General features: G+C 29.4%; 2 protein-coding genes across 2 annotated transcripts; both read right to left on the bottom strand.

Moving 5' to 3' along the window:
• Positions 1-1,037: 1,037 nt before the first annotated feature.
• On the bottom strand, positions 1,038-8,880 carry LOC126667032 (oxysterol-binding protein-related protein 4B-like). Its single transcript, XM_050359979.2, has 7 exons — positions 8,772-8,880; positions 5,500-5,637; positions 4,141-4,386; positions 3,780-3,876; positions 2,479-2,767; positions 1,668-1,773; positions 1,038-1,366 (listed from the first exon to the last, which is right to left on the bottom strand). The coding sequence occupies exons 1-7, from the start codon at positions 8,772-8,774 to the stop codon at positions 1,112-1,114; spliced, it is 1,134 nt and encodes a 377-aa protein (XP_050215936.1). The 5' UTR covers positions 8,775-8,880; the 3' UTR covers positions 1,038-1,111.
• A 6,319-nt stretch (positions 8,881-15,199) lies between these two features.
• On the bottom strand, positions 15,200-17,609 carry LOC126668779 (uncharacterized). The gene is made up of 3 exons (XM_050361955.2): positions 16,386-17,609; positions 15,775-16,148; positions 15,200-15,245 (listed from the first exon to the last, which is right to left on the bottom strand). Exons 1-3 carry the CDS (start codon positions 17,607-17,609, stop codon positions 15,200-15,202), a joined length of 1,644 nt encoding a protein of 547 aa, XP_050217912.2.
• Between the last annotated feature and the right edge of the window lie 2,379 nt (positions 17,610-19,988).

Genomic DNA, 19,988 nt, shown 5'->3' with positions numbered 1-19,988 from the left:
TGTCCACTGAGTCAAACAAGTCATTAAAACCTGAAACTCAGCTTCAACTCGGCCATGTTTATTTCTTGCTTCCTTACTCAGCTTTACAGTCTGAAGTTTCTCCTCTAGATTTTGCTTTTTTAGTCAAGAGACTCAGTTCAATGGCGAAGAAATCAGGGAGAGGCCGTAAGGCTTCAGAAAGTACGCCGGCGACGGTGAGTTCAGCGGTTAATTCTAGTCTTAACCGGTCGGAGCCGGGGAAAAGGTCTGCCGGAGGTGGTAAGGCGTGGAAGCCTGTTCTTGATACTATTAGAGAGAAGTCTTTCAATCGGAGGAGTGAATCGGATGTAATGATGCAAGAAAAGTTAGAACGATCGGCGGAATCCAAAACATGAAAAAAGTTGGCCGGAAGAGAAGTAAACGGCCGGAATGACAGTCGGATTATTCCGCCCCTAAGAAGAGTATAGTTAGTGTTGCCTAGCAATAATGTTAGCTTCATGAGCTTGATTGTTAATTAATCAGCATATAATTTTAGTGTTAGTTTTCGAAAATTATGAAATTTTATTTAACTAAAATCTTATAAAGTGAAAATTATAATTATTTAATACTCAAAATTTAGGAAAGAGTAAAAAAGTTAAAATAACTAGTGATTGTAGTAAGCATTTTAAACTATAGTAATAGTTCTTTTGATTTGAAATAACTACTGAATTGAGCATACGGATCAGAATTAAATATTTAAAAAAGCTTTCTGTTAATAAATTGAAAAATAGAAATATAAATTTTAAAAATTTGATACATATTTCTATTTTACATTTTATAAATGTGTTTTATATACTATTTGATCAAATTGTACTTCGAACGGAATGCCCAAATGCTTATGAAAATAATACAGCAAAAGTAGTATTAAAAAGGACTCCAAATATATTTTTGAAAATAGAATTTTAGATTGAAAATAAAAATAAGAAATAATAATAATAATTTATAATTCAAAAAAATTATTTAATTTTTGATACTTTTATTAATTCAGTTAAGGTCCATAGTTTTAGTGATTTATTCAATTTGAAAAATAAACATCAAATCTTATTCTATTTTGTGTAATAACTTAGCAATTTATGGTACAATTTAAAGGTGATTATTGGGGATAAATAATGGGGGCTGGTGGAACTAATTTATGAATGGGTGAACAATCCCAACCACCATCTTTAGTATACAATAAATTAAAATATTTAGGGAGCCAATTTTTTCCTGTTGAATTTCTTTCTTTCAAAGCCTCTCTTTGGGTTGCCTCTATATTTTTCTTTGCTTCTTTTGCTTTCTCCCAATTACTTGTTAATATGCCTTCACTCACCTCACTCCAAACTGCAGCTGATTCACTTGCCAAAATTCCCTAGACACATTAAAAAAATTTAAAACGTCACTAAAATATTACTCTAAAATTATTATTAATCAATGTTAGATAAATTAAGATTGAAAATTATCATAAATATTATTCAATACATGTTGTGTATCAAATGATATTATAACATATCATCTCATAAAGAATAATTTTCTCGAATTTTTTTTTCAAATTAAAACTATATGTTAAATGTGGATATAGATATTTTATCTATTTTATTCCGATGGATGATATTATAATATATTTTTTAAATGCTAATGATTAATTAATGTTATGAAGTTTCAATAAGTACCTTAGGATCTTTAACCAGGGGAGATTTTAGGCCCGACATTACTTCTTTTGCATCATATATAATTCTTTCTTTCCCATTATTCATCATGTCCTTCACTGTGACGATGCTGCACATAAAATTAGCAACAAAATGAAAAATTAATTAAGGTTTATATGTTAGTGAAGATTGAGGGAAATTGGAAGCTGAAATCAGTATTTAAAAACTAAACTAGTATGGCTAATGGTCTACAATTCAACCACGGATATAACCAATTGAATAAAAATAAATAAATATGTAATGTATTAAACACATAAATAAAATTTATACTAACATATAAATTAAAATAAAACAATTACCTTTTAACTAATAAATAACCATGCGGGTTTTATAGTTTAACTTGTCAGTAGTTCGGTTTTTGTTATATATTTTAGCTTAAAGAGACTAAGTAAAAAATCTAATTTTTTAAAAGGAACCAAATAGAGCTGACATATGTGATTTTATTTGCTCGAGTCGGAGTTGGGGAAGAATCAAGTCTCACACCCGGGGTTTGGGTTGGGACTCGCATTGGGTATCTATGGATCGGGGCTAGGTTCGGGGTGAGACTCGAGATTGTATAAATTTAATTTTATGAGACTGAATCAAAGATTCCTAACCAAATTAACAAACCGATCAAATATTTAAAATTGGACTGTCCGAATATATAATTATAACTGAAATCAAACCGGAAAAAATTCCAAAATCTATCGAATCCAAACTTATAACTAAACCGACCAAAAGTCATCGATTCCGTGGTCACCCCTATTGATGATTAATAGTGAAGATGAGATATTACCTATTCCAATGACCATGAATCTCATAAAGAGTAGTGTTGAAAGACGATGACCGGTAGATCCTTCCATTAATGGAATGTGAAGCTTTCCTTCCAAAAAGGGAACTGGTCAAGAAACACAACTCAGCTTCCAGACCACTCTCTTCGCATTTTATTTTTACATTGCCAACCCAATCATGCCCAGGTGGCAATAGTTTAATCCTCAAATTTGGTGAATTCATCACATACTTTTCTCCATGTTTATGCAGCTTCAGCTCTCTTTTTCCCCGTATTTCTGCTTCCACTTTAGTCCCTATATTATAATTACTATATTAGATTGTTCAATTTTTGCATAATTAGTCTTACAATTACTGAATGTAAATACCAAAAAAAAAAAAGCAATAGCATTTACATCTATTGTAATATGATAATTTTGTTATTCTTCTATCTAATTATTTTCAATCAATTTAATTAAGATTAAATGACCAAAAAATGCCTAACTTCTTATGAAAGTTTCATAAAAGTCCAAACATTTCAATTTTATCTAATTTGTCTTGAAACGTATATTTTCGTTTTAATTTTGTTCAATTATATAATTTTGATCATGTGTGCCACATCAGCGCCACATAAGTAAAATTGTGTAATTTGACAAAATTGAAATAAAATCATGCGTTTCAGGACAAATTGGATAAAATTGAAAGGTTTGGACTTTTGTGAAACTTTCATGAAAGATTTGATATTTTTAGTTATTTGGTCTTTAATTAAACTAATTTTTATATCAAATAATCAATTCACCCAAAAATTTAGACGTTATTCGGTTTATAGATGTATATTTTTTGAAAAGTTAATTGCTTAGTGTGAATGAAAAAGATACTTCTTTTTTTGGTTTATTTGTTAACTTCCTGTGAAGTTGTATTTTAATTTTAGTTAATTAAAATTTAATGACAATTAACCTCAATAACTAACTAGACTAATAAAATATAAGGAGATAATTGTATTTTCTGTCAATTTAACTAGGGAAGTTCTATTTATTTAGATTTGGATAGGAAAGTCACTTTTCTAATTAAAGGGAAGTCAAAGTACGAACTTTCCGGAAAGTGAAACACAAATTGAATCAAGTAAGAATATTTTGCTACTTCTCGAAAAGTAAAACTTCTCTTGTCCATTTACTCCCAACCAAACGAACCTAATTAGCGAGGTTCAAACTATAATTTCATTACTATATCAAATTATTACAGTATTTGTTAATATAAAATTAATAAATTTGAACTTTCAAATATTCAAAAACTAAGGACAGACAATAAGTAGTGGGAGGTTAGAAATACCATAAAATTTAGGAATAGCCTGCTGGCACCAAATAATCTCAATGTTCTCATTCTCGTCGGTGGCATGGAGTGCCGATACCGGTGGGTGGTGTGAAACCTACAAGCCACCATCAAATAACACCGGCTCAAACTAAAATTTAAAGATATAATATTTTAAAGACCACTTTTCGGTTTAGTTTGGTTTACGTTAAAAACTAACTAAAAAAATTAAGTTCAGAACCACACTGAACCGAGCATCCGAATTTTTATTATAATACGCCAAATCGAACCGAATAATTGTTTCGAATGGGTTCGGTTTTTGATTTCAGTCGGTTTTTACGCACCCGTAAATTTCAAAGTGAAACAAGGTTTACATACTAACCTGTTCAAGGAGAACATTGAGGGATCCCTTAGAGACATGATGAGTCTCTCCAAGAATGGGATTATAAGGGGCAGCACCAAATATTGCAGGACGAGGAATGGAAATGCACCACCCTACAACGCCTATAAATCTCTCCAATGAGTTTTCTCCATTGTTGCACTTTTTCAACAAATCTTTACTCACACAATATACTGATTCACCATAACATTGCAGGTGTGATTTTGGAATGTTGAAAACTGGAGGGATCTGAATTTCCACAATAAACAATTTCAGGGATCTGAATGTTCAATATAACACAATCAATGATTATCCTAAAAGAATGTGATTAAGTTTGTTTCATGTGAAAAATATATGCAAAAGGTAGCACAGACACGAAGACGGAGAAACGAGAGTTATTTCAAGGTTTCCTATGTTAAAGTTTTGTGTCCAAAACGCCAAGTGTCCGACACGCTTCCGAAACGGAAAACTTCAATCTAGTGAAGTATCTGTGCTACCTAGTTATTGACGGATAATTTTCAACGATGGTTCCTCAATATTGGAACCTTCTCCTACTATAGTCCATAGCTTCAATTAGTAACTAAAATTCTAGTTTGTATTGTAGTTATAAGTTGAACTAATTTAACATAGGAGATGGAGTCTTGTAGTTATAAGTTGAACTAATTTAACTGTCAATTCAACCGGTTGAATAAATTATTTATAAAATTAAATCTCATATATGACTAACAGTTTAACTATTAATTCAATCCGGGTTAGTCTGTTTCATTTCAGTCCAGTCCGGACTTCAAGTTATAAGGTCAAATGGACCGGACAGATGGCCGGTTTTCGATTCAACCAGCCGATCTGATCCGATCCAATTTTGTAACCATTGGTATCACATAAGTTAGGACAGACATAGTATTAATTATGATTAACAACTTATATTGTAGTTGATGCTTGATACGGAAAAATGTTTTGAACAATTAAATTATGAATAGACCACTATCTTCTTTTTTTGATGAATCTGGTAGGGTCTATGAAACCTTAACGAGCCTTTCATGTTAAATACATTTCATAATTATTGCCCACCTAGTTTAGTACTTATTTCTCCAGTTTTGAGTCATGAAATATTTATCAGTTTGATACTCCTAAATGGAATATGTCAAAAGTTAAAAAAAAAATTAAAATATTCTAAAAAAATAGAAATAGAACTTTTAAAATGGAATATGTCAAAATTGAGACTTCTAAATAGAACGGATGAAGTATTAACGTTGTTCAATCATAATTAAATTTTAATTACACGTTCTTTAAATTTAAGAGGTCAAACTAATCTTGATTTTATCATAATTAATTACATAAAAAAATAGATTACGAATACGATACCTGAAAGGATGTGAGATCAGATCCTGGCCGTACATTACTAAACAAGCTTAAAATCCGTCGAACAAGATTAGGAGCTTGATAAACATCAGAATCTCCATCAAATGATAAAGGATTTGTTAAGACAACTTTTTGGGTAACCTGCCACACATAAACAAAGCTATAAGTCCAATTTTTTGATGCTTTTTATCAATACTAACCAAAACTTTCAATTTTGTTACTAATGGTAGTGAAGTTTTACTAATCCAATAATTAAGCATAATTTAACTAACCCGACAGTCTATTAAAGCCAAATTTTCTGAATTAAATTGACTACGATAACCATTCAGTGACGTCTGCCACGCAAATAAAATCAATCAAGTCCATTTGATTCAATTGAACGGATTTTATTATAATTATTATTTTTTAAATATAATTGAAAAAATTAACTTAATTTTTTTTATCAGAAATGATAAAAGCGCTAAATATTTGAATTTAATATCATTATGCCTTTTTATTAGATACAAAGTATTCACAAAAAGTAAAAGTTTTTTTTTACAGTATGATTTTAGTTAAATAGTTCAAAGTGGAGTTCAATCCGTATTCTCTATTTTAAATTTTTTTAATTCTAATTCATGTTGTTAAACACAATATACAAACTGAATACTACTCCCCCCGTCCCACTCTAATTGACAAAATATAGAGTTTTTGGTGTCCCATTCTAATTGACAAAACTAATATAACTATAATTTTTTCCTTTAACTTTCCATCTTTACCCTCATTTAAATTTAAACTTTTTATGGGAAAATGGTGAATATTTAATGAGAATTTGACTAATATACTAATAGCATTAATTAGCTCCATTATCAATAGAGGGGTATAGAAGTAACTATCTATGTCATTTATTAGTTTATATTGGTTATTATAATTTAGTTATTTTGTCAATTAGAGTGGGACGGAGGGAGTATTATTTATGAAAAAGTAATATATACACATATTGTTAAACACTTATATATTCTTATCCTTAGTTTAGATATTACTCCCTCCGTCCCATAAAGATAGAAAAAGTAGGTCTTTCACAAGAATTAAGAAAGTAGTTAATTATAGGTAATTTGTGATAATTTTCCTAAATTGTCCTTTTAATTTCTTAAAGTAAATCATAATAAAGTAGTGATTCACACAACCCAAAGTCACTATATAAATATTAGCCAATAGAATCTTAGATGCATAAAAAGCAAACATTGAAACTTTAAATCAATTAATGTTAATATAAGGGTATTTTAATAATTTTATAGTTAACTAACACTATTTTTTTTATCTTTGTGGGACAAAAAAAGTAGATACTTTTTCTATCTTTATGGGACGGAGGGAGTAAGTGTTTGTTGAATGTATATGCCACGTCGAAAGTCATGGCAATAAATTTTATTCAAAATAGACATGGGCGAGACTACATGCTATTTAATACTTAGTTGAATAGTTCGTTTATTGGTCCTACAATTTACTTAATAATAAATGTAAGAATCCATTTCCAACAAACTAAAACACTCCCTCCCTCCTTTTTTAAAATTTTAATGTTTTTTATCCTAAATTGAACATAAAGTAAACAATTACTTCCTCCATATCATAAAAATATGTAAAACCAATATATATATATATGTAAATTTATATTTATTATTATATTTATATTTTTTAATTAAATTTTTTGACTCAGTTACTTAACACTAAAAATAAACCGAGAGACTGAATTGTTGATGAAATAAAAATGAAAAATCATATCGATTGATTTTTACATTAAAAACGGAATATAAATTATGACGTATATTGCCTCAGAATAATTTGCTCTTCATATATCTATTCAAGACATGAACTTTCATATGATCCTGCATGCCAGCCGACCTCAAATTGTATTTCAAAATTCTGAGCCAATTGTTAATAGCTACATGTATAATGTTTCAGCAAGTAAAAGAAAGAAACTAATTCCTCCAATAAATTTATAAGTATAATATTGAAATATTTAATGTCTGTTTAATTTTTATCATTAAATATTTTTGTGACTTATTGAACGATGATGTGGCATAACCGTTTGAATATTTATTTCTAAAGTAAATTAGTTGGCTACATTCACATAACATTTTTTTTAGTAATTTATTTTTGTTTTATAAAAAATAATAAAATTTAAATTTAATATCGATCCCGCAATATAATTTTCAATCAGATTGAAATTTAGTTTTAAATCACACTCAATATTAATATATATATGAAGTAAAGGGGGAAATAAGTTACTAGCTACGAAACCTAGGGTGTGTAGAGTATTTTTTAATCTTTCTTAGTTTTTGCATTAAAGTAAAATATGGCATTGAGTCACTGACTATATAGAAAATAAGCTGACAATTAAGTTGCAATAAGCCTATAATTAACTATTCAACCCCTATAAATTATAATATGTACATTCTAAAATAACATCAAAAGTTGCATGAAAATATTGACAAGAAAAAGAAACAAGATATTAAAATAGTCTTATTCAAAAATATTTTCCAAAACAGATTAAAACCATTTTTCTTTGAAAAGTAGAATAATTCTTAATTAAGTATTGTTTATAGAGAAAACTTTTGACATTTAATTCCAAATTAGACAAAACTTGAAATTAGGAGTAAACATTCCTTTCCATGGTCTATGATTTTGTCTATCTTTTAGTATTGTGACAAATTTCAACAGAAAATAAATTTATAATAAATGAAGTTCATAAAGAAAACAAAAAATAGTAGAGTACGTTCGTACAAATAAAACTGTGCAAATACACTCTCCAACCGTAGTATTAATTATTTTTTCATTAAACTAAAATTTCAATTTCAATTTAGCGGAAGAATAATACATTCGCACGCTTTGCTTACGTGAATGTATTTTCTAAACTATTATTAAAAAAACTACAAAGGCTAATTTTATAAATAAGTCAAATTGAAGTATATTTGGATAAGTTAAAGCTAAGCACCAAAATGTTCCTTTCCTTAAAGCTTTAAACTAAATTAGTAAATAATACAAAGATGCCAAAATAAAAGAAAAAAAGCTTTTAACCACGAAAATAGCAGCAACAACAGCATAAATAAAGCAGTTATGCTGACGGAAAACTGCCATTTTCCATTCAAAACGTCATTTTTTAGCCGGAAATCTGCTTTCCAGATTAATATTATATATAGCATTAAGATTATTAAAAAACTAAATAGAATTAATGCATGCGATGTCTGTAAATTAATTAATTGACATGAAAATATAAGAGATTGAGAAGAGTTTTTACGTACCATTTGAGATCAGAAAAGGCTCTGATTGATGGAGAAAATATTGCAGTGAAGAAGAAGAAGAAAGCTATAAGAAATATTTGTGGGTTTTGTTTGTGGAATGGGATTCGCATTTTATAAAGAGAGAGAGATGATGAAATCAATGATAATGACAAAATATTAGTAGGTTTATCAAATATCATACACTAAACTCATTTTTAGGTCCTTAAATTTACTATTTTGATTGATCAGATCCTTCAATTTTTATTTAACTTTCTCAAGTTTCTAAACTTTTATTTTTTGGTTTATCAGGTCCCTCAACTTCTATTTGACTTTTTCGTATCCCTAAATTATTGTTTTTTGGTTCATGAGGTTCTCAAGCGGAGATCCATTTAAGAACTTAATGAACCAAAAAATGAAAGTTTAAGTACCCAATGAACCAAAAAATAAAAATTTAGAGACACGAGTAAGGCAGATAAAAGTTGAGGGACCCAATGAACCAAAAAAAACAAAAACTTAAGGACCTGAAGAAATCAAATAGAAGTTGAAGGACCCGATGAACTAAAACCGTATTGTTTAAGGACCCCAAAAAAAATTTAGCCAATATTATATGATTTCTTAATTAGAGTCTATATAATAAACTAATCATAGAAAATCTGTCTTTTCAGCTTTTAATGAGTTTATTTTCAAAAATGGATCAGAAAAGAGTAAAATAAATACTAAAAAAATAAATAAAGTGAGCCGACTAATATAAAAAAATATTATATTCGTGTTAGACTAATATAAAATTTTGAACAAACATAAATGTTAGAAAATTTAGTTTATTTAGAGAAATGAATTAATTTATACTTCCTCTATCGGATAATGATAAAAAGTAATATTTTTACCATAATCAAAAGAACAATTAATTATAGTTAATTTAGAATAATATTATTCAATTATATCCTTTTGAATTTTGAATTCTAAAATAGAGAAATTTTCAGGTAAAGTTAGTTCAGCACGTCACTTGTCGACCGAATCAATCACATTACAACACATTATTAAAATAATAAGAATATTCTAAAAGAAATTGTTAAGTAGACTCAAATCGGATATTTATAATTTATAAAAAATTAAAAATCTTGTGTGCGAGTCATTTTATCATTTAAATAATAATTGGACATTTATAGTTTGGAATAAAAAAATTAAAATAATGCCATTAATTTGAGATGGAGATGGTAATTTAAATAACAGTACTTAAAGTAATTGGTGACTATTCGAACAATGAAACCATGTCAATTTTTTTTAATTTAACAAGATAACACCAAACAATAGATATACTATATAAATATAAAAAATATTATTTTATACTTATAGCTAACTGGGCTATGTTTAAGATATTTGTTGGTTATTTAAATTAAAAATATAAAATTTATTAAACTATAAAATTATATATATTTTCCGTTCTATTTTATAAGTCTTATTTCATTTTATACGAAATTAAGAAGCACTAGAAGAATATTAATAATTCTGATTTTTTCTTGTTTTATCTTTATAAATAATGATGAAATTTTTCGTATAAATATAATAACTTTTAAGGTGATTTGAAAATGGATAAAAAGAGAAGTTAATTATAAAAAAATTAAAATTAATTTTTTTAAAATTAAGATATTCTAAAATAAAATATGAGAATTTTAAAATGAGACGGAAGAAGTATATAACTATATATTAACATAATACATGTGTTGTATCAAATAATTATTTTAATTTTAAAAATAATTTTTATTTCGATAGGAAGATAAGACAATTATTATTATTTTGGTGACAAGACCATCTCCAGCGGAGTCCGACCATCTTTTAGAGCAGAGTCTGACCACCTGGATAAATCTTCGAGAACGCTAGTTTCGGCATCTCACCGTCCGGACCTCCCATTTAATATGGGCCTTTTAACAACTCATCCACAAATGTTTCCAATAAGTCTTATTTGTGTGATATGGAATTCGAATTTTGCTTTTTTTTATGTCTCATATTTATTGTCCACATTTGTGACCAATTGAGCCAATCTATGGCGGATAGAAGACAATTATTTTATATGATGTTGTATACAGAATTTTGTTGAAGTGGGTGAAAGTTGAGAGAATGATATGAAGTTGGTCATTGTCATAAATGTAAACAAATGAAAAGAAGAATGAGATTAAGATTATACAGTATAATGGTAAGTATAAGTCATTAATAAAGACAGAGAAAGAGGTCAAAAGTGTCAATAATAATAAACAGCCAAAGCTAGCCATAGGGTTATCATATTTTTGGTTGAACCCAAAAACCAATCATATTTAAATGGTTTGATCAGCTTGGTTTAGTTTGGTTTGGATTGATCTTAGTTTTAAATTTATTTATGATAAATTGAATTTTAATTTTTATTAATTCTGATAACAGTGTCAGTTATTTATTTATTTTAATTATCCTGATTTTAATTATATGTAGATTAAATTCATAAAAATGAACTAATCCAATTACGGTGTAAATAAACCGAGCCAAGCCGAATTTTGGAGTGTTCATGTTCGGCTCGTTTAGCGAACAAGGTGTTCATGTTTGGTTCATGTTCAATCGAGCTTTGAACGGAGTATTCATGTTCGGTTCGTTTAAATTTTATAGTGTTCTTATTCAGTTTGTGTTCAGATTGTGTTCGTTCGTTTAGCCGCTAAACGAACAATCTCGCAAACGAGCTCACGAACAAACTCGTGAATGAGGTCGATAAGTACTAAGCGAGCTCGTTCACGAACAAACTTGTGGACGAGCTCGATAAGTACTAGAAGAGCTCGTTCTCGAGCCCATTCGTTTAGCAAATAAACGAGCGAACACGAGCTCAGCTTGTGTAACCGTTGAACGAATAAATACGAATACGAGATAAATAAATTATAAAAAAAAATACCTAAAAATTTAGTATATCGTTTTTACTTTTAGGGTTATGAGTTTTCTTATATCAAAACGACGTAATTTTGATAGAACATATCAAAACTATGTAGTTTTGTTCACTTTATATAATTTTTGTATTATTTTAGATAATTATATAAATTTACTTAAATATGAGTTAGTTCACGAAGATCTAACTGAGTATCTAAACGAGCTTGTTCGCGAGTTATATACGAGCTCGTTCACAAACTCTTATTCGAGCTCGTTCACGAGCTTGTTCACGAAATACTAATCGAGCTGTTCGTGAATGCAAACGAGGCAAACACCATTATGTTTATGTTCGACTCATTTATATTTACGAATATAAAATCAAATTCGAACTCGGTTTGTTTAGAATACAAACGAACACGAACTGAGTTCTTATCGAGCTGAATACGCGAGCAGCTCAGTTCGTTTGCGGCCCTAAATCCAACTACTAGTAATAAATAAAGTTATGACCAATTCTGTTTCATTGGTATAAAGTTGAGTTGTCCATAGACTCCATACAGTTTGGTTTGATATATATTTAATGTGTTTGGATTTCGATAAACTCCAATTTATTCAATTTGATTGACTCGGTTTGAAATAAATGGACCCCATAGTCACCCAAGTTAGAAATATTCAAGGGTATTTAATTTTAGACCATGTGTTACCTTTGTTTTTGAATTATTGTTGTGTAAAACATTTGGTTTAAATAAAACTTTATCAATATAATACATATTAATTCACACGCTTATGAAAAGTTTACCGTAATTTTTGACAAAATGATATCTTTATTAAGAAAAATCATCAAAACACTAACACTAACACTGGTGTTAGAAATGTTTTAATGAAACTATAGTCTATTTATTAAATATACTACGATTCTAAAATTAGTGAATGTTCAAACTATTTAATCAAGTTCGATATAAATGACAATAACAATCTCACTTATTTGTGGTGATATAACTTTTTTTTATGATTAATTTTCATACATCAATTATTTGATTTTTAAAATTTGGATACATGTAATATTATCAAATGTTGACGATATATGTGATCATTTTCACGTGCATTCCACTTATAACATAATAATTATATAAATTATTATAGACAAATATACAAAAGAGAATTTAAATTATGTCCTCTTCCCCTTTAATGCAAAACCAATTGTTTATCGGATAAGTGAAAATTAAATGGCATGTTAAGTTAATCTTCAACTGTTTTCCTAAAAATATAAAAAATCTTCAACTGCACTCACCAATTATCAAAGTCCTCTTGAAGGATGGGGCAGGGTGGTCGTATGGGACGGTTTTCCAATTGCAATTCTATAAAAATTAAAATGAATCTTAAACCGTCCAAAGAAAGGTCAGACCCGGTTTGAAACCGATCAATTACGAGTTCTGGTTCGATTCTAGCTGGTTTGATTTTTTTTACTAAATTATTAAATTAAAATAATAAATATGATATGAACCATTGTGTTCACCAAAAATTATCCAAACAGTGGCTAATGCTAAAAGTCTAAATATAGTTTTGGTTGTATCTAATATAAACAGCGGCATTAAATTATTTTAATGAAAATGTAGTATCATTCTGTAAGTGGCTAAAAGATTAAAAGATGATATTGAACTTTATATTTCATTTTAGCTAATTAGACTAATATACTAATTCAATAAACATGTTAAAATCAAAATTGCCTATTCCGGTTCATCAATTTTAATGTCATATATATTATGTCATTTAAAATTGTATTGCATGCAGATCCACTTGTGGGCTTTGGTAGGCTGTAGCCCAGTCTAACGCTCCAAGTAATTACAAGATTATTATAGAGGAAATGACGCGTTGTACCTCTTTTTTTCAAATTTTTCCATATCTGCCCTCTCATCTTTTAGGGTTTCAGGCGTACACTTTTTTTAATTTTCTGTTTCCACTTATACGCCTTTTTTCTGACTTTGTTTAGCCGTCTCGTTTCTTTTTTCTCCGTTTGATTCCACCGTTATCTTCGCCTGTATTTGGTTTTCCGGCTGAATCATCCTCTTCTCCATACCTTCTTTAGTCTGACCACTCATACTTGCTTCAAGCCCTAATCTAAAGGTAAAATACATGATTTAGGTATTTGAATTTGTTTTTTCAAATTATTGTTTCTCGATTTTTATATTTACTTATTTTTATTTATGGATTCTCTTTGTGCTTTTAAATTAATTTGTAAAATCAGTCATAAGCTTATTGAATGCCATGATTATATTTTTTTTGTGTTTCTGGATTTTTGTCATTTGGTAATTTAGTTTTATTGTTTTTTTTTTTCGTTTTTTTTCAATATTTTGTATTCAATTTTGTAGTTGTAATTATGGTGGTGATTTAGGTTCAGATTTAGGTTTGCCTGTTAAAGAATTTGGTGGAATCTGTGTTTATTTTTACTTATGTAAAATCTAGATGTTTAATGTTTCAAGCTTATTTGATTCTATGATTGTGTATCTCTTCATGCAACTGTCAATTTTTTGATGATATGTATGTAATTATAGATTTTCCAGAATTTTTTATTTAGTTTTTAATGATTGGTAGATTGATTGAATCATTTGCAGATATGATTGAATGTTATCTTAGTATGAACATTGTTGCTTTTCTTTTTTATTTTTATTACCTGTTATATTTATTTTATCAGAGTGCATCTTTATTTGCTGCAATTTTTTTTACCTTTGTTTGTTTTTCTCATTTGTGTTTTTTATTTATAAAGTTTTTAGGAAAATTTGTAAATTGGCTTTGTTGACGTGACGCAACCGTTCGTCTATCAAAGCTATTGATTTGTCTTCTCCTGCTTATGTTGGCAAAACCAACTTTGAACCTTTTGCTTTGTCTCAAGTTGATGGCTTACCAACACAATCTGACAGGTAAATATTTATGTTTGTGTTTTTCATTCATTCATTTATTTCTCTTTTAATGCATATGAATGAGTAGCGTTTTCTCCTAAATTTGATTAAATGTTCTGGTTACATTTTATTATGCGTTGTTTATGTTATGGTTGTGTTTATGATATTGTAATTTGATTTTTTTCTTTTTGTGATACAATTTGGTGATTATATTATGTTTCTTCTTTATATGTAGTGATTGTGGTGTATTCTTGGCTGCATTTGCTGAGTACATCATCGAAGGGAGGAAGGTGCCTTTGCGTATCTCGATTGAAAATATGAGGTCTAGATATTGTGCTTTGTTGTATGCTCACACATTGTCAAAGCAACCACCAATGGAGGTAACCAATACTCAAACTGCACCAATTGTAGAAGAAGGACGAGGGAAAAGGAAGAAGATCAAAGCAGAGATTAAAGACATTGGAGCTGAATCAAAGGTTGAACAAGGCAGGGGGCAAAGGAAGATTATCAAAATAGAGAATAAGTGATTTTTTAATATGAATTATGATACTTTGATACTTTGTCTAAAAATATGAAGTTTGTCGGATTTTTTCTTTCTATTATGTTATGATCAGATCTTTATACTCTAATTTTAAATTTTTATATATTTTCACATCTTATGAAATATTTATGATTCTAGTTCATTGAGCTACCAAAAAGCTGCTCATGAGCTACCATAAAGCTGCTTGAATTTGTAGGTGCTCATGAGCTACCATAAAGCTGCTTAGATTTTTTTATAATTGTACAATAAATTTATTTTTTAATTTGAATTTGATGATCTAATCAGAATGTATCTAATAAATATTTAATATAGTAGCTTACTTATGAAAAGAAGTCCATTTTTTTAATATTTTTTTAACATAAAGACTTATCATAAGGTAAATTTAAACCTTTTCCAAGACCTGATACTAATGAGCTACTAATGAGCTGACCAAAAGCTATTTAAATAATACTTATAGCGAAAACCATAACCATATGTGTTTTTCATACGGTTTTACTTGTAATTCATTAATTGCTATCTCTAAATAAAAATAAAAAAACATAAGATATTTTTGAAATGTGTATTTATTGAATAATAATTTCATATTCTTGTTTGAATTTGAATCATAAAATCATAATATATTAAAAAAAATCAAATAACTAAAGAATTACAATCAATTTTTTTTGGGGCATTTTGGCACGTTTTCCTGTTGTGTCCGTAAACTCCGCACCTGCTGCATTTGTTCTGATTTGTAGATTCGCATGGCCCTTTAATTCTCCTCTTCTTTGGTCTTCCTGACTTGGTTTTTCCATGTGGCGGCAGAACTATTTTCTCTGTAACATTTGTTGGTATGCTAGGCAAGTTTTGATTGTCAACTGGATATACTATCCCTTCATAAGTTTTTAACATCATTTCTTTTTCAAAGTATTCTGAACAGTACCTGTAAGGCTCTTGGTGTAGCTCTTTTAGTAATGCCATGGCATGTGGACACGGAAGTTTGTCCATTTGAAATCTTCTACAAGTACAAGTTTTTTCTTTCAAATCTACTGTGAATATCAGGTCATGTTCATAAACCGTACTTAGTTGATCAGTTGATTTTGATACCTGCAATTCAAGATCAGTTACGATTAATGTTTAAAATTACAAAAAATTTATTTAAAAGTCACTGCTAAGCTACTGTCAAGCTACAAAAATCCAAACTGGACACTCATTTTATCATAAACAGCAACAATTAATTAAAGCCGACACATGTTAATGAACACAAAAGAAACAAATATAAAATAAGGGCATACACCAAAATGCACACACATTTTATTAGGATATATAACAAGTAAATCTGACCTTCATTTTCAGCGAATCAATGTAGTTTTCATGTAGCATGTTTTCAGCTCTTTTTGAAACGCTTGTGAAGGTTGACATGGCTGAGAACCTATTTGTATATGTCCATTCTTGAACCAATGCTCGTAGGTACTCTAACAAAGGTGTTATTGGTAGTTCCCTTGCACCTCTAATTTTTGCATTCAAAGATTCTGCCACATTTGTTGTCATCATCAAATGTCTATTGTTTGTAATATGTGTCCTCGCCCATTTTGGATACCCCACTTTTTCTAGATACGGCCTTATACGCGCATCCATCTCATCAATTTCAGCCATGTAAAATTCAAATTTATCTTTAGTGTATGCCCTTGCTTCTTTGAAAAATGTTTTTCTGAAATCTTTTGATTTCTTCCTGAAATTTGTTTTGAGGTTGTTGTACAAATAAAAGGTGCATATTCCATGGCTAACTTCAGGATATACCTTTCCAATTGCATTTTTTATGCTCTCATGCCGATCCGAAATAATACACATTCCCTCTCTCAATCCAAATGCCTCTCTTAAATTTTGAATAAACCATTCCCATGATTCATTATTTTCAGAATCTGCCACTGAAAACGCTAAGGGGAAAATTTTGCCGTTTCCATCTTGTGTACTTGCTGAGAGCAGTGTTCCACCATAAGCTGACTTTAGAAATGTGCCATCAACTGCTACCAAAGGCATACACGAAGTCCAGCCTTTTATTGAAGCATCTAAAGCCATGAACACGTAGAGAAAGCTGTTGTCTTCTGTAGTTTGTAATCTCACAAATGATCCTAAATTTGCAATTTGTAGGAGATATAAATAAGACGGCAGCTTTGCAAATGAATCATCGGCTCTTCCTCTTATTTTTTCAAGAGCCATCTCCTTTGATCTATAAGCTTTTGTATAGTTGATGTTTACACCGTAGTCTTCTTTCATGTCCCTCAATATATCTCCCGGCGTGTAAACTGTTTTTAAACTCAGAAATTTTGACTTAATGCACTTTCCAATGATTGCTGCTGTTGCTTGCCTTTGATTGCTTGTTCTTGATTCTAATGGGCAAATATGAACATTGTTCAACTTCCTTATCATGAACATGCTTGTTTTTCTTTTTCTTGAAGCTCTTAATTTCCAATCACATCTCTCATCCCAACAATCTAAGAAAAACTGTCTTCTACATGACTTCTTCACCTTATATTGGAAGTGATTCTTTATCGCGTAGAAGTTCATAACCGTGCTCAAAGTTTCTTTATCTTTGTAAATCTGCCCTTAATCAATTTCTGGATGTTTTCTATTCGATATCACATTCGCGTCATCAAACTTGCTCTCTATCTCTTCGTCCTCGCCATCAAAGTCATTACTCGCATAGTTTGCGCAAAGGACTGCCTCTGAAATGCTACCGTCTGCTTCTCCATTAAATGACATCATTTCTGACGTAGTTTTTGAGCTTGAGGCAGCAGCTGTATGAATGCTTCTGATTTGGGTATTAGTCAATAATAAAGTCGAATCAAAAAAGTTGACGTCCCTTTGACTTTTGGCAAATGATATGCACAATGGATACTTTGTGCAATCTCCATCTTGTTTTTTGAGCGCTTTGTAAAAGAATAAAGTAGCATTATCTTGTATCTTCAAAGGTGGATATCCGTTCTTCACTTGGTACTTGACTTCTATTTCAGTAGCTCTCTGGTTGCTTTCCAGTTGATTATTTAGTTTCTGTAGTAAACTGATGTAGTCACATTCATTCGGCAAAACCATTCCAGTAACATCAAAATTGATGTAGTCCATACTCTGATTCCGCTCTCCATTATAATGAATGAATACTGCAATATTTTCCATGTACTAAACAAAAAAATAAAAATAAAAAAAATCAAAATATGCTTTGAACTTATTCCTAATAAGATTTAACCATGACAGTTAATTTAAAATGCCATAAACTTAATTTGCACACATTGCAGACATAATTAATAGAGCTATAAACAACTATATTCAAACAGATCAATCATAATTTTATATAGAGAATTCTTATTTTGTATTTGTCTAAATCTTTTAATGAAAAACGTTCTTATATAGTGCCAAATATAATTGCACAATTATAACCTAGAAATCGATTCAAAAATTGCATAAAATAAAACTCATTCATCATAATTGTAATTTATTTCAAAGAAAAACCTAAAAAATTTCAGATCTCTCTAAATAGAATGGAAACTAAAACAGAGATATTATAATTTGTTATTACAAAATTGATTCTAATGAAAAATTACTAAGACATTAATTGAGTAATTGATTAAATTTGAATCACGTACCTGAATTAGATGAGAGATTGAATGCTTGAAGTCAGACAAATACTTGAATATACGGGACAAATCTGATTAATTATTCAATTATCTGAAATTTTTGGAGAAATCAGCAGAAATCGGAACAATTTTGGAGATTAGCTGTTTTATCTTCAACTTTGATTTTTGAATAACCTAATTTTTATTGATTTGAAGAAGAAAACTGTCGTTGTTCATCGGAGAAGATGGAGATATTTAACGGTATTAGAGTCTGTTATGGTGAAAGGCATATTTGCTATCTTTTAAACAAAAAAGGCGTATATGTGCTAAAGTTTTAATAGAAGAGTGTTTTTGAAAAGTCCAAGCCCAATTCAAGCATATATGAACAAAGCCCATTATTATAAGAGGAAATTAGACCCAGCACTGTTCATGTCTACTTTATTCCCAAATATACTGTCCGGCCCTTCCTTCCCTATTAATACTGCATAAGCTGAGTTTGTTTGATAATTAACTTTTTTTTTCTTTTAATATTACTGTTAAACAACTTCACTAACACGGTGTTACTCCTAACCACGATGTCGACGTCGACAAAGATGAGACCGACGAAGATGTCGCCGCTGCTAAGAAAGACTACCTTAAAGAAAACAATACGGATGAAGACAACACCGTTAATATAGTGAGCCTGTGATTGTATTTGCAGATCTGTAATTCGAATTTGTTTGAGTTTTGCTATTTTAATTGGTTTGTGTTTTGAAATATATGGGTCTGATTATTTGAGAAGATGAAATAAAAAAATGGACCATAAATTAGGTGAGTGGCAAAGGATATGAGGCTGTGGGTGGAGATGGAGTGTTTAGCGGTGGTGCGGGTGGTACTATTATATTTAGATTACTTGATTCATAAGTTACAGCTTATGTGTTTGTTAAAATGCCTCTGTGGAAAAGTTTTGTAATTTTATATTTAAAAAGTCTTACCCAGTTTACTACTTTTACATCCATATGCTAATCATTATTTGTTTTACAATTATTTTTATAAACTACATTTTTAATTGTGGTCTATATTATTATAGTTTCAATAGTTTAAAATGGGTAGTTGATAATTTTGGGAGTAAGTGGGCATGCAGTGTACTAACGGTGTATTAGTAGTTTACTAAAAGTTTTATAAATTTATTTTTTAGTGAAGTAATGAGAAAATAGAACCAGGGATAAAATCTCTTCTCCTCTGTTTAGTTTTTGATTAAAATATCGATATACTAGGCAATTTGGCTCTTTTAAATTCATTGTTAAATTAAGGGCATGGTTTATTATGAATACTCTGTTCTGTGGGTTTAAATTAA

Source organism: Mercurialis annua, linkage group LG2, assembly GCF_937616625.2.
Source record: "Mercurialis annua linkage group LG2, ddMerAnnu1.2, whole genome shotgun sequence".
Lineage (NCBI taxonomy): Eukaryota > Viridiplantae > Streptophyta > Magnoliopsida > Malpighiales > Euphorbiaceae > Mercurialis > Mercurialis annua.
Note: the sequence above shows the minus strand (reverse complement) of the source record. Positions and strands in the feature narration are given on the sequence as shown.

Bases quoted from the DNA above. Each gene is read 5' to 3' on its own strand.
- LOC126667032 (XM_050359979.2), bottom strand. The intron at 2,768-3,779 runs GTATTTCTAACC...ATTATAATATAG, and splicing joins GGCTATTCCTAAATTTTATG to GGACTAAAGTGGAAGCAGAA. The intron at 1,774-2,478 runs GTAATATCTCAT...TTTTATGTGCAG, and splicing joins ATTCATGGTCATTGGAATAG to CATCGTCACAGTGAAGGACA.
- LOC126668779 (XM_050361955.2), bottom strand. From the start codon at position 17,609: ATGAACTTCTACGCGATAAAGAATCACTTCCAATATAAGGTGAAGAAG. The intron at 16,149-16,385 runs GTCAGATTTACT...CTTGAATTGCAG, and splicing joins TTGATTCGCTGAAAATGAAG to GTATCAAAATCAACTGATCA. The intron at 15,246-15,774 runs GTGCGGAGTTTA...AAATTCAAGCAG, and splicing joins AATCAGAACAAATGCAGCAG to CTTTATGGTAGCTCATGAGC.